This window comes from Dryas octopetala, chromosome 8, assembly GCF_963921425.1.
Source record: "Dryas octopetala chromosome 8, drDryOcto1.1, whole genome shotgun sequence".
In the NCBI taxonomy this organism is placed as follows: domain Eukaryota; kingdom Viridiplantae; phylum Streptophyta; class Magnoliopsida; order Rosales; family Rosaceae; genus Dryas; species Dryas octopetala.
In genome coordinates, this window is record NC_141373.1 from 1,120,722 (window position 1) to 1,142,111 (window position 21,390).

A 21,390-nucleotide genomic window follows, 5' to 3' on the forward strand; every position below is an offset into this window, starting at 1 on the left:
ATCCGGAGACCAATACATTCCACCTGCCTTTTGGTGAGATGACCATCACACTAGATGATGTAGCCAACATTTTAGGCATTCCGGTTGGTGGTGCACCAGTGGCTACACTTGTCGAGGATAACATTACTTCTGAAGATCTACTAACTGCATATTTAGGAGTTAGTGGGGATCATGCATCAGAGCAGTTGATGGACTTTGGTGGTGAGTACGTACGATTATAGTGGTTACGTACGTACTTTAGTGATGTCACTGATGCCGACTCTGAGCATGAAATCCAATGTGCAGCCCGGGCGTATCTGTTGTATTTATTGGGTTGTACCCTGTTTGTAGATAAGACTGGCACAAGGGTACAAGTGCAATATCTCAGACTGCTAACTAATCTAGACACCGTTAGCCATTACGCATGGGGCGCTGGATGCCTAGCATGGTTGTTTAGGCAGTTTGGATTTGCCTCTCGAGCTGGTGTCAAACAAATCGGCGGATATATGACACTGATAGAGGCTTGGGTGTACGAGCACATGCACACCATTTTCGGTCCATCGTACGATATGAATTATTCCGAGAATTCACCTCGTGCGCTCCGTTGGACTTCAAGGCGGGATGGTGGCAGTGATCTTGAAGCAGTGCAAAGAATACGGCAACGACTTGATGTTTTGTCGGCTGACGAGGTATATTTGTAATTTACAATTATTTTTATAAATTTAGGATTATATTATTACGTTAATGTTTTCAACTATATAATGTTATTGTTTTTTTTCAGGTTGTTTGGGAACCATACAAATCCCAAAGACAAGCACACCCATTGCCAGCTATAGCATTCTTCACAGGGATGATAAGGTGTTTTGATGTTGTTGAGCCTTATTGTCCCGAGAGAGTACTTAGGCAGTTTGGGAGGGTACAGACGATCCCCCCTGCACCACGTGCGGTTTTTCAGGGGGTTAGAGGTTCGAATGCGCACTCATACAGACCCATGTACAACTATTTAGCTGGTATGTGGGAGGCGTGGGGGAATCACGTGTTGTCTGAGGAGGCGCGCAGTATACCGGTGAGGCGGCCATCGGATACTGTGAGAGGGTACCTCGATTGGTTCACCTCTATATCACATCCAATCGTCCACAACCCTACTCGCAGAAGTGCATTTGACCCACACGCCACATCGGATATTGCATACTATCAGGTACGTAAATTTACACAATAAATTTACTCATTTTTCGATTGCATCTGTTAATGTTCGCATATTTTGGTTTTTAGGAGCGCGAGGCTCGGATGCTACGGATTACCCAGCCGATTATTGACATGGGCGAAGAAGTTGCTATCACACGTCCTACTTACCTCTATCAGTCGGTTCAGAGTTTGCAATATATTTTACAGGGGACGCACTTGCAGGACACTATGACATACCAACGCGGTTCGAGACGGCGTCCCCGCCAATGATTATAACTTGATATTTTTGTAGTTTCTATAACTAGATAAGGTTTTATTTATGTCAAATACTATGGTTAATTTATATAATTGAATCCACCTCATTTTTTATGTGAAATACTTAGGTTCATGCAAAACAAATATCCACATACTTATATATATTTAAATCCACATACTTATATATATTTAAATTATACAATAATCTCATCATAACTCAATGTAAATGCATCAAGTCCAAAACATAATCAATCACTATCAAGAGACACTGGTTCTTGTGTGGATGGATCACTATGGCACACAAATTTTTTGAATTGCTCAAGGCGATGTTGGTATCTAGTATACCACATTTTTGCGCTTTCGGTGGCATGCAAGGTCCACACAGTAGGAATAGGTGGCATGGGGTGATCCGGTACTAAGTGTACCTATAAAATAGCATTACACATGAGTTCAATAAATATGGAATAAATATCCACTAAGTGTACCTATAAAGATAATTTAAATATCCAATAAAACAAACCATGTAGTTCAATGTGTACCTGTACGAAATGATCGTCATTGACAAAACCGATACCAATCTCACGAATCTCGGATCCCTCTAGTATATCTGGGTGTACGCTAAATGGTAGGCATGTTAAGCATAACGACCTAGATACATGGGTCACCACTACACCATAGCATGTCGCGATAACATATCCCATCTCCGGCATGTCCATCCAATAATCCTTTGGTGCAATAAGAGGTTCTTCAAAATACTCAATCGAATGCTTTAGCTCAGCAACTCGAGATCGACCAAATATGGACTCATATAGGATGGACAGTGACCGTAACGAGTGGAATAAATCTATACGCACTTTCCGCCACGCATCTTCACCCAACCCCAATGCCAAAGCTACGACTCTATACCCACAATGACCGTCAGATTTCACATCAGTGGCACCGGTAATGAATGGCCTAATGCTAGCTTTGAATTGCTGTGTATACCGGTGGGTCGGAACAGATGGCGTGAGTGATGTCTTATATGCCTGTAGAAAAATATAAATGAATCCGATTATGCAATGAGTATTAGTAAAATAAAGTAAGATCATCCAAATGAATTATATACCTTCAATTTTGATACTCTTGCCTTTGTCATCTTCTTTGGTGAATTGGTGCCAACTGTACATATTGTAGGTGATGGTGAGTGGCTACCTTGACCCGAAAGTGCATACTCGAAGGCAGATGGCAAACGGCGGGTAGAATTTTCAGCTTTACTAGGGCGCCCTTTAGTCTTTACCTTCGCACGCGGTTCTTTTAGCACCGTTATCTCTGGATTCATAAGCTCTTCTATTTTCAAACTCATCATCCTCTTAGTGTCCTCATTCTGTCCTTCCATCCATATTGCTAGTCTATCAAGTGTTGACTGAACCGGTGGATTTGGCACTATCACTTGTGGTTCGTGAAGCATATCCAACTTTCTCCAACGGGGATGCACTGAATCAAGTGGAATACGCATCTTACGTCGCCTATACGACAAAATCTCGTGTGCACATGGCAAACAGTGTGTATGGCGAATAGTGCAATCACACGGTAATGTTCCAGTCGGATTTGAATCGGCCCTACAAAAAGAAAAGAATTATATTAGTCAGTAAGCATCACATTAATGAAGTGTTCATGGTAGTAATTATAGTTGAGTTAGTATCCAAATTACCGGCCAATCTCACAAGCAATTATAGTCAATGCCGCCATAGATACATAACCAATCAAATCTTTCAATTCCGGCTGTCTCATTTTGACTTGGACAAACGTTCGACTCTTCTCAAATGATGTCTTGATGTGTGTATGCTGCAATACTAACAATGAGTGTATATGTGCCCAAGAGGTATCAAAGGGAAGCTGGCTAGAGCCAAGTTCCCTTTTTAGCTTCGCGTGTGCACTTTCCGCTCTATTAATAGAGTCAAGTTAGTTTATATACAACACAATATAATAATTAACAAGTAATGCCAAATATGTGAAAGTGTTTACCTATTAGAAGTTGTATTACCAAAATGCATACATGTGTCTGTCCATACAGCCACAAACTTCTCCTTGAAAGGTATCAACCAAGTGTCCTTCAAATAGTCAATAACTCCAGGAACCCAACCGAACTTAGATTCAATCTGCTGTAAGTCTCTTAAATACACATCTTCTGACGTTGAATTTACCAAGGAATACCATGAACTATAAAACTTATCCCAATCATCCTTGGTTCCAAACTTTTTCTTGCAATTTGCCATCACATTTTTGCTAATGTGCCACCTACACAATAAATGTCTAGCAGTAGGAAAAACTGCAGAGATTGCATTCATGAGTGCTAGATCTCGGTCTGTGACAATCACACCAGGAAGACAATCATCGCTGAGTAACGACCTCAATCTAGTCAAAGCCCAAATGTAATTGTCTTCCTTCTCATAACTAATGTAAGCAAATGCAACTGAGAAAGTCATGTTTGTGGATGTGACCCCAACAATCTCAAAGAGTGGCAGACGGTACCTATTAGTCTTATACGTGCAATCCATGATCAATACATGTGGAAATGCACGTAAGAGATCAACACAACCAGGGTGGCTCCAAAACAAATCAGTCACAATATCATCACCACCAGAACATCTATGCCACTCAAAGTATTTGTGTTCAGATAACTTACTTAGCAAACACTGCATTTCAGTTTTTCCAGCCTTCTCTTTCACCCTATTGCGGTGTCTGACATTGTATATTGTTTTGATTGTTGTTGTATTCGAATAATCCCTTTCCTTCAAGATGGTCAGAATCTGCTTCGGTTTCACTAAACTCTTAGACATATCCACCAATAAAGAACTCTCTTTTCAGATAATCTCCCCACAAATGAATGTCCTTCACCAGTAACTAAAACTCTATGGTTATGCACTCCACATACCACACTTAGCATCCATTCATCCTCATTACCAGTTTGCACACCCTTTAATGAGAAGGGGCATCCACATCTCTTTGTAGTAGAGTCCCTACCATCTTTAGGACGTTTTACTATACAACTATCAGCATCATACTTGGATGGCCTATGGTGACCACTTCGTTCGCAACCAAGAAACACTCTAGCTTTCTTCTTCCCAACCCCTACTGTATTAGACCTCATAATGACAATGACTATGTTGTTCGTCATTCCTTGTGCACGTGCCCAGCTAACCAATGCATCCCTCGAATGAAATATCTACACATATGTAATTTACATTATTCACATTTCAACTACATTTGCAACATATATTTCCCAAATAACAAATTCATACCTCGTTTGTTGTGAATTATTACTATAGTCACGTGAGTATTCGGTCAAAACCTTGGCCTCGACCTCGACCTCGACCTCGACCTCGACCTCGACCTCGACCTCGACCTCGGCCCCAATGTAGTCCTCAACCTTGCTGTTTCGAGTAGAAGCACCACCATATTGCTCATATTGTTCATCATCCTACACATAAAACATGAAAATAATGTCAAAACAGTACGTTCGGTAGAAGATTACCGAACTAAATGAATATGTTCGGTAGAAGCTTACCGAACGAAATCATATTGTTCGGTAGTAATCTGCCGAACCAATAACCTTCGTTCGACAGTTGACTACCGAACAATATCGATTTTTGTAAACAAAATACTTCATTCGACAGATGTCTTCCGAATATATGTAAAATGTTCGGCATGTGTCTGTCGAAATTCATAAGTTCATTCGGCAAACAGTCACCGAATGGATTTTTAAAATTTTTTTTGTAATTTTCATTCGGCAGTTAACCACCGAATATGTTAGTTGTGTTCGGTAGTCATCTGTCGAACAATACAGAAACGTTCGGTACTGGTTCGCCGAATGAACCGCGAACAGGAAATGAAAAACACGAAAAAAAACCCAAAAAATTACGATCATACCTCGTCGGAAGGCGAATAAGGGACGAGTGAAGGCTCCATTCATGAAAACTAATATGTATTTCTACAATCTTATTGCGTATATGTGACCAAGAGAAAAAACTTAGGGTTTAATGGAGGAAAAATGAAGAGATGAGGTTATGAGAGGAGGGGGTGTGCAATGAGAGTTTTAGGATTATTTTGGCTGAGGTTTAAGAGTGTTGGGTGGGGTGTGTAAGAGTGTTGGGATGGGTGTGTAAGGAGATTTTTTTTTTTCAAATAATAAAGGTTGTCCTTTTTGGTCTTTTCTCTTTGTGTCAATTAAGTAATTTCACAAATTAGATTGTTAGAGGTGTGCAAAGAGAAAATTAGGGGTGTGCAAATAGCAGCTCTCTATTAATAACATTCACTTATATTATAACAAATAAACTGATTATACCACGTGTCAATATAACGGTTATACAGAATAATTTCTCTTATAAAAATTAATTAGCTCAACCCAGGAACTAAAAAATTGGGGTAAGGATCAAGAGATTTGGCTAACTAATTAAGGTAGCCCTAAGCTAGTTCCGCCCATACCGTCAAGCGTCAATAAAACAATTTCTTAATCTCTTGTGTTGTTAAGATTTGTGGCCCATAATTAATTAAGTTATTAATTTCCTTTGCAAGCAAAACAACACCTAACCCCCAGATTAGTATACATCATACAACATAAACCTTCCCCATTTCAATTTTTGGAAAGATAGATATTTACCAGTCAAAGTCAACGTCGAAAAAATATGGAGAATCAGAAGCCTTCTCATTTCTACATATTACATTTGGAACTTGACTTTATGCTTTCCTCAGTCCAACTCCAAACGGACCAAAAATCCAAGAAAGCATAAGAAAAACAGAAGAAGAGAAGAAAAAGAAAATTCTCAGATTCTCTCTCCTTGTAATGAACCCTAGTTCCTCATCAGTCGAAATCTAGACACTCACACCACATGGACGTGTCCGTACAGCAACCACCGCCGAGTTATCATCTATGGGACTCGGTGCTCCAACTCACAAAGTCCGCTCAGGACAAGAACAGTGACCCGCTGCTCTGGGCGGTCCAGCTCAGCTCCAGCCTCAACTCGGCCGCCGTGTCCTTGCCGTCCGTCGAGCTCGCCCACCTCCTCGTCTCCCATATCTGCTGGGACAATCACGTGCCCATCACGTGGAAGTTCCTCGAGAAGGCCTTGACCGTCAAGATCGTCCCTCCCATGCTCGTCCTCGCTCTTCTCTCTACCAAGTACTCCTGGCCTTTATTGTCATTTCATTGTGTAAATACAAAGTGCCTACTTTTCTGGTTAAATTTGGCATTTATTGTTTTCTTTGTGTAAATTACAGGGTTGTTCCAAATCGACAGCTTCACCCTGCAGCATATAGGCTTTACATGGAACTTCTTAAGAGACATACTTTCTTATTTGCTTCTCAATTGAATGGACTAAATTGTCACAAGTAAGCTTCAATTTTTACAATATGCCATTATTGCAATCTAGTCTTGTTAGCTTAAGAGTTCATGACAATGAAATATTATGCTTAGTTATTCTTCCTTCAAATTTTAGTTAAATACCATCTTAAAATGTCTATTTAGTAATTTCATCCTTTTTTTTTTGCGTCAGCAGATAATTTTCTGCTTTATAGTTCTGCAAAAAAAAAATTATATATATTTTGATGCTATTACAGGATCATAAAATCCATTGATGATGTTCTGCATCTTTCCGAGCTATATGGCCTTCAAGTGTGTGAACCTGGAGTTCTTCTTGTTGAATTTGTCTTTTCAATCATATGGCAGTTACTTGATGCATCATTAGATGATGAAGGTTTGGTGGAACTTACCCCAGATAAGAAGCCTAGATGGCCTACCAGGCCGCAAGACATGGAAATTGATGGTGGTCATGATTGCTATAATGAGAAGAGAAGTGAGCAAAATGAAGGCCTGCTGAAAGCAAATACTGCAATGGCTATTGAGATAATTATAGAGTTTCTGCAAAACAAATTAACTTCAAGGATTTTACACTTGGCACGTCGAAATATGTAAGGATCTAAGTTTTTGTTTTCCATTTACTTTGTGCTTCCTGTGCATCTTAATGTTAGTTGTGTCATGTTTGTGATGAATTGGAAAAACACAGCAGTTTGACTAAACGTTGGTGTGGTGTGGTTTGACTAATTTAAAATCTCACGTTAGAGTTTCAAAAGCTTTATTGAATGGAGATAGTAAATGTATTGTCCTTTCTTCTTTTTAGGCCATCACATTGGGGGAGTTTCATTCAGCAACTGCAAGTGCTTGCAGCAAAGTCATCAGTTTTGAGGCAATTGAAACATATAACTCCGGAGGCCCTTCTGCAGCTGACATCTGATTCACGCCGACTTTTGACTCGGGAATGCAAAACAAGTTCACGGGAAGATTTTCATGCAGTCTTGTCTTCTGGGTCTCTTATGTCTTCTGCTTGTCAATCTCATGGAGCTAGTTCGACTGCCTTTTGGCTTCCTATTGATATGTTTCTTGAAGATGCTATGGACGGATCAGAAGCAGCAGAACTTAGTGCTGTGGAAACCCTTACTGGTGTGGGACAATTCTTCTATTGTAATGTTTCCGTCATGCGTACCTAAGGTTGTTCTCCTAGGCAGTGATAATGATCTGAGTTAATGATGCAGGTTTAGTGAAGGCTCTGCAGGCAATTAATGGCACCACATGGCACAATGCATTTTTAGGCTTATGGATTGCAGCCCTTCGGCTTATTCAAAGGGTAAGAATTGATGTCAACTAATTTTAGAAATGTCTGTTAAATGGTTGATGTCTTCTCGTGTGATGGGAGAAAACTCTGAAAAAATGATGATCCAAGATGTTTTTCAGACTAATTCAGGTTTATACATAAAGTATAGGCATGTATATACTGATTTCAAGTTTGAGCAGGCTCATCAGGTTATTTGAGCCACTCAAGCATGTCAGGTAAAGCTTAGACCCTAAGTTGAGAACAAACCCTTATTTACTAAAACAAGGCAAGCAAGGACATCCAAGGGATTGGCTCATCTGTGTAGTCCTACCCATGTGGCTTGCAAGTTTGTCTCTTAGAGTCTGAAAAATGGTATTTATTTTGTCTCTACTATGAGCTATTTTAAAACACCAGATAAACTCACCATGTCTCAAGGAATTTCATATGGTTTTGACTATGCTTTTGGAGGAGGGACCAACTTTTCGAAATACTGATCTAAAATCGATATCTACATGCTTTATGGAAATACTAGAAATTTGGAATAGGGATGCAAGTAGCTACTATATGTAACGAGTCAAAAGTAAAAAGTTGAAACATAATAAGGAAGGTTCATTTGGTATGTTTTTACCTTTTTCCTCTTCTTATTTTGTCTTATAGGAAAGGGATCCCAGGGAAGGACCTGTCCCTCGTCTTGATACCTGCTTATGCATGTTATTGTCTATTACGACACTTGCGGTTACTAATATTATTGAAGAAGAGGAAGTTGAACTGATGGAGGAAACTGAACGGGACCCTACTAACCAAAGGAAGGAGAAACAGGGTCCGGGAAAGCGTCGCAGGGAATTAATTGCCTGCTTACAGCTATTGGGTGATTATGACACCTTATTGACTGCACCTCAGTCTGTTTGTTCAGTGGCCAATCAAGCTGCAGCCAAGGCGATAATGTTCAGATCAGGCCTTACAGTCAGTAATGGATACTATGAATCTGTTAGTGTGAATGACATGCCGATAAATTGTAGTAAGTAATTAAATTTTCTTTCCGCTTTGCAATTTGATTTATGTAGGCTTTTTAGATTGGGAAGGTAGGTAGAATGTAGAAGATAGCTTTGAATTTGAGTGTTTGTGTGTTAAGACCTTCTCGTTCGTCTAACAATTTTCTGTTATTTTTCTTCAATGCTTCTTTATAGATCAATTGATTGCTCCTTTCATTTCCTTAAGACGGTTTTGTTCTATTTTAACATATATAATATATTTTTTTTGGTTTCCCATTATGGTTATCTAGCGCTCAAGCTTTCCATATACTTTTATTCAGCCTTGATAGTTATCTTTTTCAATTTATCCTTAAGCCTTTCCTAAAATTTTGTACTTGCAGCGGGAAACCTGCGACATCTGATTGTTGAGGCTTGTATTGCTCGGAACCTACTAGACACATCAGCATATTTCTGGCCAGGCTATGTGAGTGCACGCAACAACCAAGTACTACGTAATGTGTCTGGTTGGTCTTCAATAATGAAGGGCGCCCCTTTAACTCCATCAGTGGTTAGTGCTTTGGTTGCGACTCAAGCTTCTAGGTATGCTGCTACTTGTATCACTGCAACATGTGTGTGTATTTTTTATTTCTCTCTCTCTCTCTCTCTCTCTCTCTCTCTCTCCCTCCCTCCCTCCCTCCCTCCCTCTCTCAATTCTGGATAAGGGAAGGGGGTTGTGGTGATTGGGCATGCATGCACGTGTGTGTGTGCTCACAAAAGCTTATAATCAGATGTATTAAACAATGGGTGACTGAATCTTGTAACGCTAGTAAGTGGTCCAGCTAGATTTTCTACTAGTAGTCAGGAAATTCTAGTGAAAGATATAGAAGAATGAAAACCATACTACAAATTCAGGAAACCTTCCATTTTATAAGCATTCGGCTGACAATATATAGGAGTAGGGTTGCAGTTGACGACTTGACGGAAAGTGATAGTCACACTGTATGAACACAAGTCCTAAGCTGAATTCATTTATTTGGGATGAATGATTTTTGAGTCTGTATAACTCTTTAGCTCATAAATATACGTACACAAATAATGACTATAGCATCCCTAATTTTCTTGACACGATGGCCTGGTCTTCAGTTACACCCTTCTTTTTCCTGAAGCCAGGTACATCAGATGCTCTTTTTTGTAAATTTACCCAGTGGTATGGCAACTGAATTTAAGCTCATGGATTTGATGGAAGCTTAGCAGAGATCGAGAAAGTATATGAGATTGCAGTCAATGGTTCAGATGAAGAGAAGATATCTGCTGCTACCATTCTTTGTGGGGCTTCTCTAGTTCGTGGTTGGAATATACAGGTAGGCTCTCCCTTTCTGTCTCTCTCTCTTCCCCCCCCTCCCCCCCCTCTCTCTTGCATGTTATTCTTATTGTGTTCTTTGTCCTTTGCAGGAGCACACCTGTCTTTTTATTATAAAGTTGCTATCACCTCCAGTTCCTGCAGATTACTCCGGGAGTGATAGCCATTTGACCAACTATGCTTCATTCTTTAATGTTCTTCTGGTTGGAGTATCATCTATTGATACTGTTCAGATTTTCTCCTTACTTGGATTGGTAGGTTTCAGTAAACGTTTATTAATTGATATCTGTATGTAAATGTTGCATTAAGATCAAATCTTTGGTGTGCTACATTCAGAGTCGGACACCATCCATAATATAATTCTAGTCCATATCTATACTAAATTATCCTCCATATATTTTAGACAAGAAAAAGACCTAAAGAATTTTCTGAATTACTATATTTTCCAAATCTATAACTAGTAGTAACTAGAAGGGCATCTATAATACTTATTATATATATTATTGTCATATGTGTCCTAGAAAATGTATTAGCCCATTATATGGTCTTAATTTTAAATAAACTAAAGCAAGACTACATTTGTATTAACTTTTAAAATTGATCAGCACTTATTTTTTTAACTGGGGAGGGGGAGTTGAACCTGGGACCTCTTCACCTCTAGTTGGTTGATCAGCACTTTCAATAAACTGACATTCACAAAAAGATATAATTCTGGGCCTTGTCATGTTCTTAAAGGGGTCGATTCCATTAACAAATTTTGAAGCATGCATGCTTTATGCCTGCATCTGTGCACACACAATTTAGAGAATTAAAGAAAAAAAGCAGTGCAGAGCCTTTATTGAAATAGTGAAGATAGAAAAAAGGCCTTCTGTGTACTGAAATGAAAAATCTCCTAAGGCCTTGCTTCATGTTTTCATAGAACTGATTTTATTTGTCATTCACTTCTAGGTTCCACTACTTGCAGCTGCTCTGATGCCCATTTGCGAAGTTTTTGGGTCAAGTGTTCCCAATTTCTCCTGGAATCCTACAACAGCAGAAGAACTCTCATGTCATGCAGTGTTTTCAAATGCTTTTACACTTCTATTGAGGTTATGGAGATTTGATCATCCTCCTCTTGAACACATGATGGGGGACTTGCCAACTGTGGGAAGCCAAGTTGGTCCAGAATACCTCTTGTTGCTTCGGAACTCCCGATTAGCATCATTTGGTACATCACCCATGGATCGAATGAAAAGCAGAAGAGTTTCAAAATTTATAACCTTTCCTTCAGAACCCATTACTATAGATTCTTTTCCAAAATTGAAACTCTGGCATCAGCAGCATCAAAAATGTATTTGTTCCACCCTCTCTGGGCTTGTACCTGGGACTCCCGTTCATCAGATTGTTGATACACTTCTGAACATGATGTTCAGAAAGATAAATAGAAGTAGTCAGTCTTTGACTCCTGCAACTTCAGGTAGCAGTAATTCATCTGCATCGGGAACCGATGAGTCCTCTTTTAGACTCAAGGTGCCAGCATGGGACATCCTTGAAGCAACTCCATTTGTGCTTGATGCTGCTCTTACTGCCTGTGCCCATGGAAGACTTTCTCCCCGTGAATTGGCTACAGGTTTGTTGAATTCTTATTACGCATTAATATAAAAACAGATGTGTATGCTGGGAATGCATCCACATATTGAGGCATATGGTAAAAGGTAGATCAAGAGATTTCCATGTGCAAACCAAGCAGCTTTATGCTCAAAGTGTATTGAGTAACTTTATTATGGGCAACACATTGGATCTAAATTATTATGTGCCTATTTGTTATCTTTTTCAACCTGATGTAATTGTGCAAGTAAAGCTCCTCTTGCTTTGTTGTAGGATTGTTTTAAATATGTTTTGTTTACTAAATACTGGTCTGTAGGCAATTGCTCCATCGTTTCTTGTAAAAAGCATAGTGTTCCATTCAGTTTAGAGCCAATAGAAACTTCTCAACACAATTTTGAACATTTAGTCAATGAGACAAATTGTGTATTTGATTTCCAGCCTTTGTATCCATGTTTTTTCACATATGCTGGTATGCTTTTCATGCACTTTATGACTTGTGCGATGAGTTGCACTATCATATGTTAAAAGAATTCCAAGTCAACTATGGAAGGAGAAATCATTATACATGTGCCTGTTCAGGTAGCTGAATATTTTGGAAATAACCCAATCAATTGCTGTTATTCTTATTCCTCATTTGCACTTGTGGACAATGTAATATTGGTTTGTTAAATTTCATTGCATGCTTTTTCAGGACTGAAAGATCTTGCTGATTATCTTCCAGCAACTTTGGCAACCATAGTAAGCTATTTTTCAGCTGAAGTAACGCGGGGAATATGGAAGCCAGTTTTTATGAATGGAACTGATTGGCCAAGCCCTGCTGCAAATTTATCCATTGTTGAGCAGCAGATAAAGAAAATCCTAGCTGACACTGGTGTTGATGTGCCTAGCCTTGCAGTAGGTATGTCTTTGTATTCTATAGCTTTGTGGATGAACTATTTGTTTTTCCAGATGCCCGTTATTGTTGAAAAATGAAAAGACTTCCACATACTGCCTCGGAAGTCTGATCCAACTTGTTGAGTCACTTCTACTCTCATGATGGGAAGTGAATATGTTCTGTTGAGATTTTAATTCACCTACAAATTTTAGACAAGTGAATGGAACACTATGCTATAATTTATGATGCAAAGTTCTGGTAATTATCCTGTTAACACTTTTATGCCTCCAATCAATTGCTTGCAGGTGGGAGCTCTCCAGCTACGCTTCCTTTACCCTTTGCTGCTCTCATTAGTCTCACAATTACGTATAAACTTGATAAAACCTCTGAACGTGCCCTCACCCTTATTGGGCCAGCCCTGAATTCCCTAGCTGCTGGTTGCCCTTGGCCGTGCAATCCTATCCTAGCCTCATTGTGGGCCCAGAAGGTAAAGCGCTGGAGTGACTACCTTGTGTTTTCTGCTTCTCAAACTGTCTTCCACCACAATAGTGATGCTGTAGTCCAGCTTCTTAAGAGCTGCTTTACATCCACCCTCGGGTTAAGTTCCTCTCATGTTTACAGCAATGGCGGTGTGGGTGCCCTCCTTGGCCATGGCTTTGGTTCCCATTTCTCTGGGGGGATCTCTCCTGTTGCCCCTGGAATTCTTTACTTGCGTGTGCATCGGTCTGTCAGAGATGTAATGTTCATGACAGAAGAGATTGTCTCTCTTCTAATGCTTTCTGTTAGAGATATTGCAAGTTGTGGGTTACCCATAGAGAGAGTGGAGAAATTGAAGAAGACCAAGTATGGGATGAGATATGGACAGGTTTCTCTTGCTGCGGCAATGGCACGCGTCAGGCTTGCAGCTTCGCTTGGGGCCACTTTAGTTTGGATATCCGGTGGATCAAGTTTGGTTCAGTCTTTGATTAAGGAAACTTTACCTTCTCGGTTTATATCGGCCCATGGTTTGGATCCGGAAGGCAGAGAATCTGGAGGTATGGTTGCCATGCTGGGGGGTTACGCCCTTGCATACTTTGCAGTGCTTTGTGGGACATTTGCTTGGGGTGTGGACTCGGTATCACCAGCATCAAAGCGGCGACCAAAGGTTCTCGGGGCACACTTAGAATTTCTTGCAAGCGCACTAGACGGGAAAATCTCACTTGGTTGTGATTGGGCTATGTGGCGGGCATATGTATCAGGCTTTGTTAGCTTGATGGTGGCTTGCACACAGAAATGGGTGCTGGAAGTTGATGTCGGTGTCTTAAAGAGGCTGAGCAAGGGACTTAGGCAGTGGAATGAGGAAGAATTGGCTCTGGCCCTACTGGGACTTGGTGGGGTTGAGGCCATGGGAGCAGCAGCTGAACTAGTCGTTGAATGTGAGATTTGAATGACTTGTATTTTTTGTAAGATATTCATCTTGACAGATAGAGATTGGTATGTACTATATAGGTTTTTGGAGAAACATAGCTCATTCATGTAAATTGTAAGCAGGATTTTTCTTTTGAAGAGAAAAATGGTTTTGATGCTTCTATATAATGCCAAACATTTCCACGACTTGGAACAGTCAGGACTCAAGGAGACAAGGATGATGTGATAAAAAAGGGGAATAATCAATAAAATATATTTTCATGTAAATCACTAAGAAATTTTTTTTTTTTTGGGCCATGTCGCTGATTATTTTGCGGATTAAATTCTTATAGCTGGTCGTGATTTTTTTTTTTTTGGTTTATGCAGACCGAAAAAGTCAGTATTTTTTACTTTAATATCTCTTGTAACGTCAAATTGCCAAAATCTAATTCCCAAAAAAGAAAATTTGCCAACACGGCCTATAAACAAAGTTGCCAAATACGGCCCGTATAAAAATTAGCAAACACGGCCTAAAGAAAAATTGCTAAACCCGGCTTTATCAGTCTCGCGCTGTGATAGAAAATAAGAGAAAATGGGAGCAAGGGTGTTCCCGCTAACGTGCGCACCGCCTGCACTTTCACCTGCGCCATCGTCTTCAACCCATGCAAGGCTTTGGTCCTCTCCTTTCAAGCCCAAACATGCACCTGGCACAGGTACATAACCTTTCAGTACTCACATCACTTGGTTTTAATTTATTGTTTCTTCTAAATTTTCATGCTTTCTGGGTTTTTAATGGCAGTTTTAAGGAAGAGCACAAACAAGGAAGAGCCACTATTAGAAGGTCTTCCCAAAGAGTATTACGACGATGTAAGTGCCCCTTATCCTTAATTGGGCCAAATGGGTATGCAAATTTCATATTTTTTAGAACACAACCCCCTTAGTCATTAATTTTTAATTCTTTGTGCTAGCTTGAAAATTAATATGATGGATGACCAAATATATGATTATTAGATATCAAGCACTTTGGTATAACAATGCTATTTATTTTTTATCATGCCAAATTCAGTATTACTGTTAGTTTTGGAAGCTGAACTGTAAACTAACCTTTTTTCTGAATTAGGAATGGCAAGCTCGGCAAAAGGAGAAAACTAAGGAGCTGCATCGAAGACGTCAAGAGGAAGACGAGGAGGAGGAAAGAAAGGTAGAAGAGTATCGCGAAATTGGCATGAGACTGAAGGATTATCCAGAAGAAGAGGTCCGGAAAGCTCGCAGATTGATTTCCAGCTTTATTAGAGCAGCTGAAGAAGTGGAAGAGGTAATATCTGAAACCCATTGTGTTACAGTTGGCCTAATCTTTATGAATACATTCAGTTTTACTGAACCACCTTCAATTCCTTATGTGTGCTTTATTGGACTTTTGTACTTATTGTGAGATTGTTCATTGATGTTTATGATATGTGCAGAAAATTGAGGAAGCTGCTGAGAAAGGGGAACTGACTGAACTCGTTTTGATGGTCATATGGAATCGCCTTGATCTTGCTCGACGTGATGTAAGTTGGTGGTGGAGTGTCTCTAACTTTTTCCTATTGATGCCTGTCATTGCAACTTTTATCTTCAGTAGTATATGTGATTCTGATGTTTTAAGCATCATGAGCTCAGATTCAAAGTTTTGCAGTGGAAGATAATATCAGAATGTTATCATTAGCATCCTATAACTCTCTCTCTCTCTCTCTCTCTCTCTCTCATACACACACAGGCTATTGATTTTGGCTGTTTATGACATTTTTACAGGATGAAAAGGATGTTATTAGAAGTCTTGATTTGCTATACAGAAGGGTTGAGGTGTGAATTTCTCTTCCAATTCTAAGTTCCAGACTTTAGAACAGCTTGCTGCATTAGTGTAGATATACCCCCTAAGCTCTATTTGTAGAATTTTATTTCTTCTTCACCTTTCTTGGAAAGGCAATCACAAAAAGTTTTACTCAACATAATAGACTGAGATTTTGAAACGGGAGGCTACTCCTGCCATGAGACTGCTGGACGATCTTTTGAATATGCATGATGGGTTTGATGATGAAGGGTGGCTGAAGGAATGCAAAAGGTGCATGGTTGATACTTTTCCACGAGAAGATCCATTTAGCATTCTAGTTCCAGCCGGATTTGACATTGACAAGGTATGCTGCAAATATGCAGATTTGGTTATGATTGAGTTGTTTCAGATTTCTTCTTTTCTACAGGTTTTGAATGTCTGGCTTTTAGGTTTTAATCTCTATTGACTTTACAGAATTCCTAGCTTGTGGGGGTTTTTTTTCTTCTTTTTTAAAACGGGGGGGTTGTATTGTTGGTTATTTAAGCAAATTCACAAGGCATCAGACGATTGGAGTCCTATCTACTATATTTTCTTGGAGGGTCAAATACATCTTATCATTCTTTCTTGGGAAAGAGCAGAATGAGATGATCTTGGAGTTAGTATCAATTTTCAATAAATATCACTGTGCAGGAAGTTATCAAACTAATTAAAGAACTACACTTAAGAATCAAGTGAACATTGCTGGATGGGACTTTTTCATCCCAGAATAAATTTGACTATTATCGGACTGATTTATTGAACTCTGAAATAGATGATTGTCAATAAATGTATGTAATTTTAATTTTATTTTGTCATTTCTGACTTCATTATTTGATCCTTTTACTCCATCAGCATCAGGGACCACTCCGGCTACCACTTGAAGCTGATGACCCTCTACTGAGGGTAGACTTTGTTAGAGAGGTTGATGCATTGCTACAAGAGGTTCGGGATGAGCAAAATGAAGTACAAAATGCACAAGGGCTTGATCCTGAATCCATTGCAAGTAGGTTAAAGCAACAGGAGAAGCAGCGAGCCATACGCCTGGTAGAAGCTATTCTAGATCTGGCCATTAATTTGAAATGGTAGCAAAATTATGTTTTCTCATTCTTGTAGCTTTTTCTTTTTTCTTGCTAGAAGAGGGTTTTTTTGTGTGTGGGGGGTTGCAGTTAAAACCTGTAATGGGAAGCATTAGGCTCTTTTAGTCAGTTAGAGGATTCCATTAGTGGAATTTAGTTCATCTCAAATTAGTTCTGCAGTTAACTGTTTAATTGTTGTCTAGTTTGGAGGATAAAACTTTAATGTTGTACCCACTGTTCAATGTAGAATTTATAGTAATTATATAGGAACTATTTGGATACGAATCATCCGATATAAACATTGGGCAACAAAGAAAGCAATTTATAGCTTTTCTCTAATTAAATACACACACTTGAGAATATGATGAGGCAATGGCTATTATTTTATTGAAAGCATTACAGGGAAGCCTGATGAATTTACATGGGATTTAGTGATTTACAGCTGTACCCTATCTGCTACTATGCTGCACTTCTATCTCTTATTATATAAAAGTATTCTACAACAAATTAACCCCAAAAGTAAAATAAAAAAATCTACATGAATCAACTAATAAAGTTACAAGGCAGAAACAAAGGCCAGTAGGGGGCCTAGGGGCCACTACAAGCTTCTTGCTTCAAATAGAGCACAACTGTGAGACTTCATTTCATAAGCAAAAGAACCTACCATTTGCTCCACGACAGGCTCACCATCAATTGAGAAAAACCCTGGAAATGGAAGAGCCGTGTCAACCAAACGGTACCATGCCATACCCTCTGGGGGCGGAGGTAGAATAACGGTCTCTGCATGATCAGCTGCACTTAAGGCAACAAACAAGTCACCCCTTAAATCAGCCTTTTCATCTCCTGGTTGGTTCACTTCATCATTGTCGGCCTTCAATCTCATGGAAAGAAATTTGCATAATGGGTCTTCCCATCTAGGAGAAGATTGGTCACTTCCATACCAGTCAATATTTTCTTCTTTCAGGAAGCTCCTCTTCTGAAGAAGGTCGCTGCGCCTCACCCTAAATGAGCTTAAAAATGCGATAAATTTTGTGGTTTGAGTAGCAAAACCTGTTCCCTGTGCATTCCAATCAAAAGCTTTTCTATCCCTGTATGCAGGCGAACCACCTGAAGATTGTCCACACTCATCTCCCATGTTAAGAACAGGAACACCCAGTGAAACATACAAGATGAAGAGAAAATTACGGATTTGTTTAAGTCGTCTTTCTAGTACAGCAGTTTTATTTGTAGGCCCTTCTTCCCCACAATTCCAACTCAGTTGTGAAGCTAACTCAGTACCACTGAAACTAACAAGGTCCACTAGAGGAAGTCCAGAATTCCTGGATATAAAATTGAAAGAGAATGCTGGACCTCGTCCATCTGAAAAGATGTCCCCATTCCCACAAAGCCGCGTAGCAAGATCACTAAGAAGACCCTCACCCCTCAAAAAGTTTCTTACATCATTACAGAATTTTGTATTCACTTCTGCCCATCTCTTCCAATGAGGAAAATGAGTTTCCTTTGGTACCATGTCATGAGGAAAACGAGTTTCCTTTGGTATCATGTCATGAGCGGAACGGGTTTTCTTTGGTACCATGTCATGAGGGTCCCAGTAGTCTGCAATGATCTTGGTCTTCGACAGTAGTGGATCAAAAGCAATTGCTTCGACCAAAGGCGGGCGAGATAAGTATTCACCATCAAACCCCCGCAACAGAGATGATGCATTTATGAAACAAAAACCATCAATGTGAAACTCAGTCACCCAGTACCGAAGACTATCCATTACCATTTGTTGCACAATAGGATAGTTACAATTCAAAGCATTTCTTGCTTTCAAATTCTCAACCCCATTTACATGATAATAAGATGAGATATTGATTCCTTGCAGTGCTTCAACCTCAGCAGTATGGGTGAAAACAACTTCCAGCAGGACCTCTATACCCTTGGCATGAAATTTTTTCACCATCTCTTTCATAGAGTTGATAGCTGATACAGGATCTCCAGAAGGTCCAAAACAATTCATTGGGGAAAAGAAATGGCAAGGGAAATATGGACCTTTTTGCTCATCAAATGGGAAAATGGGCTCGAATAAAACTGCATTCATACCCAGATCTTTAAAATGTTCCAACTTCTCTGTCAAACCAGAAAAGGTGCCTGCTATATCAGTTGGTAGCTGACTAGACTTGTGCTCGGTAAACCGTTTCACATTCAACCGATAAACCACTAGTTTTTCCATTGGTAAGTCAGGACGAACATCACCACCCCAGTCAAAAGTAGGTTCCTTGCATAGTCTTCCAAGATACTTCAACCCTGCTTCATGATTATTAGGAACAAATTTCGCAATGATCCTGGCATATGGATCCAGAAGAACATTCCCTCCATCAAATTTATTCTTGCTTCTCAGCAGATGGGTCCCCCTAAACCTATAACCATAGCTCACAAAAGTCCATGGACTTTCAAATGATGCATGCCAAATGTCACCTGATCGATTGACATATGGATCTAGATCAAGCTCCAAATCAGGTTTCTCAGCTGTGGTGTCATCATACAAGCATAAAACCACACTTTCTGCATTTCTTGAAAAAATGGCAAAGTTCATGGTACCATCACTAGAAAAGGAGAGACCCAATGGAGCAGGATAACCTCGACCAAAACCAACTGGGACACAGAAATTTGTCTTCCTATGACTTCTTATTTCCAAGCCACTCATATTAGCATCTGCCAGAGATTTCAAAATAAATGAGAGATAGAAGGGGATTTGTTTAGCCACAAACTCCAATTCAAGAGTAAACCTGCCAGAAGAAGTCTGTATGAATGGGCTTTCGAGGGTGGTAGTTTTGTCATCTTGGGTTGAACTTTTAGAGTCCAAAGGCAATAAACTGGATGAATCAGATCGATACATGCCCCAACTAAGTACTAGTCTGTTATCACTGCTAGACAGTTGTAATGATGAAACTTCAATATACACATTGTATTTGACATTTTTCTTTCTGACAATGACATTTACTAGATCTTCATTCTCTGTCCTAAATAGATAAGTTGATAACTTGTCTGTTTCTTCAGTTTCAGTACCAATGGAGAATGTTTTCTCCATTGGCTCAATAGAAACTCGTGACTTAGCATACACTTTCAAGTTACTATCCCGAGGGGAATATTTTGTGATATTTTGCACAACTTCTTGAAAAACTAGTTTTCTTTCTGCACCCAAATTTACAAAACCGCGAACAAATCTATTGCTGTCTCTAAAATGAGTAGCTGTCAGCTTAGACGATTCAGTGGTTCCACAGCTCAAACAAGAACCCTGTATTACAGTTGACAGTGGAAGAGTTGCCATCTACAGTTGCAAAGGTGGAGAATCCCAAACCAGATAGCAGAGTCAAACCCTTGCAAGCCAGAAGATCTCCCTACTCAAATGCAAACGAGTGTTCTGTTCCAAAGAAGTATATTAATTTTTCATTAATTGTAGACGAATTTGCTAAATCTCCCTAATATTGGATCCTAGCAAATCATTATCTCAGGTGTAATTAAAATGAACATAACCATGATGCAGAAGCATGACCAAACTTAAATCACTGGCATTGGATAAAAAAGCTTCAGTTTCATGCTGTAACATACAATTGCAAAGACAACATTTGAAAGATAAGCCTATCCAACCAATGAAAGAATAGAATCCATGACAACATTGACATGGTCATCAATAATCAACAACTATGTGAATCAAGAAAAGATGACAAACCCAGTTTTCAATTGAGAAAATCTAGATGGTGTTCATTATGCAAATGTAAATTATCAAAATCTACCCAATATCAAGTACACCATCAGCTAAGCAATGAAACAAAACTCACAAACACTAAAATTGAATAATACCCAATTAAAACAATAATATCAAAACGCCAAAATATGTGAATGACTCAAACACAACAAAATGAGAGGTATTGAACTTACATCATTGGGTTTGCTCGGTCAAAATCAGACTGATGCACCAGAAATGATCATGGAAAAACAGAGAGAGTGAGACCCATATAGGTGGAGAGGACGACAAAAGAGTAGAGTGGTTTGGGCTGTCGTCTTATGGAATGTTATCGCATTTGACTTTTGAGGACCGCACAACGCAGCAAAGCTGATCGAGATAGAAGAGCTTGAATTGATGGCTTGGCAAAGAGCTTGAATTGTTCTTATAGAAACTCCATAGAATGCTCGATCTTGGCCGTTCGATTTTAGCTACAATTTTAAAGTTTTTTTGTTTGAAGAAGTACAGGTAAA

The 21,390-nt window shown here is 39.4% G+C and overlaps 4 protein-coding genes across 5 annotated transcripts; 2 read left to right on the forward strand and 2 right to left on the reverse strand.

Annotated features, from left to right (window-relative positions):
* Positions 1–2,503: 2,503 nt before the first annotated feature.
* On the reverse strand, positions 2,504–5,367 carry LOC147275704 (uncharacterized). Its single transcript, XM_086253988.1, has 6 exons — positions 5,329–5,367; positions 4,751–4,879; positions 4,334–4,624; positions 3,471–4,229; positions 3,110–3,243; positions 2,504–3,017 (listed from the first exon to the last, which is right to left on the reverse strand). The coding sequence occupies exons 1-6, from the start codon at positions 5,365–5,367 to the stop codon at positions 2,504–2,506; spliced, it is 1,866 nt and encodes a 621-aa protein (XP_086110114.1).
* Positions 5,368–6,161: 794 nt separating this feature from the next.
* On the forward strand, positions 6,162–14,490 carry REF4 (reduced epidermal fluorescence 4). Of its 2 annotated transcripts, XM_086253628.1 has the most exons (12): positions 6,162–6,577; positions 6,676–6,786; positions 7,015–7,365; positions 7,575–7,894; positions 7,987–8,078; positions 8,703–9,063; positions 9,418–9,616; positions 10,263–10,377; positions 10,469–10,630; positions 11,325–11,985; positions 12,655–12,861; positions 13,143–14,490. In XM_086253628.1, the coding sequence occupies exons 1-12, from the start codon at positions 6,288–6,290 to the stop codon at positions 14,261–14,263; spliced, it is 3,990 nt and encodes a 1,329-aa protein (XP_086109754.1). In that variant the 5' UTR covers positions 6,162–6,287; the 3' UTR covers positions 14,264–14,490. The 2 variants fall into 2 exon arrangements, with proteins under 2 accessions (XP_086109754.1, XP_086109756.1); XM_086253630.1 differs by lacking the exon at positions 6,162–6,577 and having other exon boundaries at positions 6,682–6,786; positions 7,124–7,365.
* A 176-nt stretch (positions 14,491–14,666) lies between these two features.
* Positions 14,667–17,510, forward strand: PAC (pale cress protein (PAC)). The gene is made up of 7 exons (XM_086253041.1): positions 14,667–14,936; positions 15,023–15,090; positions 15,344–15,538; positions 15,687–15,773; positions 16,015–16,065; positions 16,218–16,397; positions 16,925–17,510. Exons 1-7 carry the CDS (start codon positions 14,816–14,818, stop codon positions 17,156–17,158), a joined length of 936 nt encoding a protein of 311 aa, XP_086109167.1. The 5' UTR covers positions 14,667–14,815; the 3' UTR covers positions 17,159–17,510.
* Positions 17,511–17,513: 3 nt separating this feature from the next.
* Positions 17,514–21,328, reverse strand: DBE1 (debranching enzyme 1). Its single transcript, XM_086253040.1, has 2 exons — positions 21,073–21,328; positions 17,514–20,554 (listed from the first exon to the last, which is right to left on the reverse strand). Exon 2 carries the CDS (start codon positions 20,459–20,461, stop codon positions 17,747–17,749), a length of 2,715 nt encoding a protein of 904 aa, XP_086109166.1. The 5' UTR covers positions 20,462–20,554; positions 21,073–21,328; the 3' UTR covers positions 17,514–17,746.
* Between the last annotated feature and the right edge of the window lie 62 nt (positions 21,329–21,390).

What these genes read in the sequence shown, in the direction of transcription:
- DBE1 (XM_086253040.1), bottom strand. Translation starts at nt 20,461, where the DNA reads ATGGCAACTCTTCCACTGTCAACTGTAATACAGGGTTCTTGTTTGAGC.
- PAC (XM_086253041.1), top strand. Translation starts at nt 14,816, where the DNA reads ATGGGAGCAAGGGTGTTCCCGCTAACGTGCGCACCGCCTGCACTTTCA. An exon ending in CAGCTGAAGAAGTGGAAGAG is followed by an intron (nt 15,539 to 15,686) that starts GTAATATCTGAA and finishes TGATATGTGCAG; the next exon opens with AAAATTGAGGAAGCTGCTGA. An exon ending in CCGGATTTGACATTGACAAG is followed by an intron (nt 16,398 to 16,924) that starts GTATGCTGCAAA and finishes TTACTCCATCAG; the next exon opens with CATCAGGGACCACTCCGGCT.
- REF4 (XM_086253628.1), top strand. Translation starts at nt 6,288, where the DNA reads ATGGACGTGTCCGTACAGCAACCACCGCCGAGTTATCATCTATGGGAC. An exon ending in CTCGCTCTTCTCTCTACCAA is followed by an intron (nt 6,578 to 6,675) that starts GTACTCCTGGCC and finishes TGTAAATTACAG; the next exon opens with GGTTGTTCCAAATCGACAGC. An exon ending in CCCTTCGGCTTATTCAAAGG is followed by an intron (nt 8,079 to 8,702) that starts GTAAGAATTGAT and finishes TTTGTCTTATAG; the next exon opens with GAAAGGGATCCCAGGGAAGG.
- LOC147275704 (XM_086253988.1), bottom strand. Translation starts at nt 5,367, where the DNA reads ATGGAGCCTTCACTCGTCCCTTATTCGCCTTCCGACGAG. An exon ending in CTTATTCGCCTTCCGACGAG is followed by an intron (nt 4,880 to 5,328) that starts GTATGATCGTAA and finishes TTTTATGTGTAG; the next exon opens with GATGATGAACAATATGAGCA. An exon ending in TCAAGGAGAAGTTTGTGGCT is followed by an intron (nt 3,244 to 3,470) that starts GTATGGACAGAC and finishes TTAGTATTGCAG; the next exon opens with CATACACACATCAAGACATC.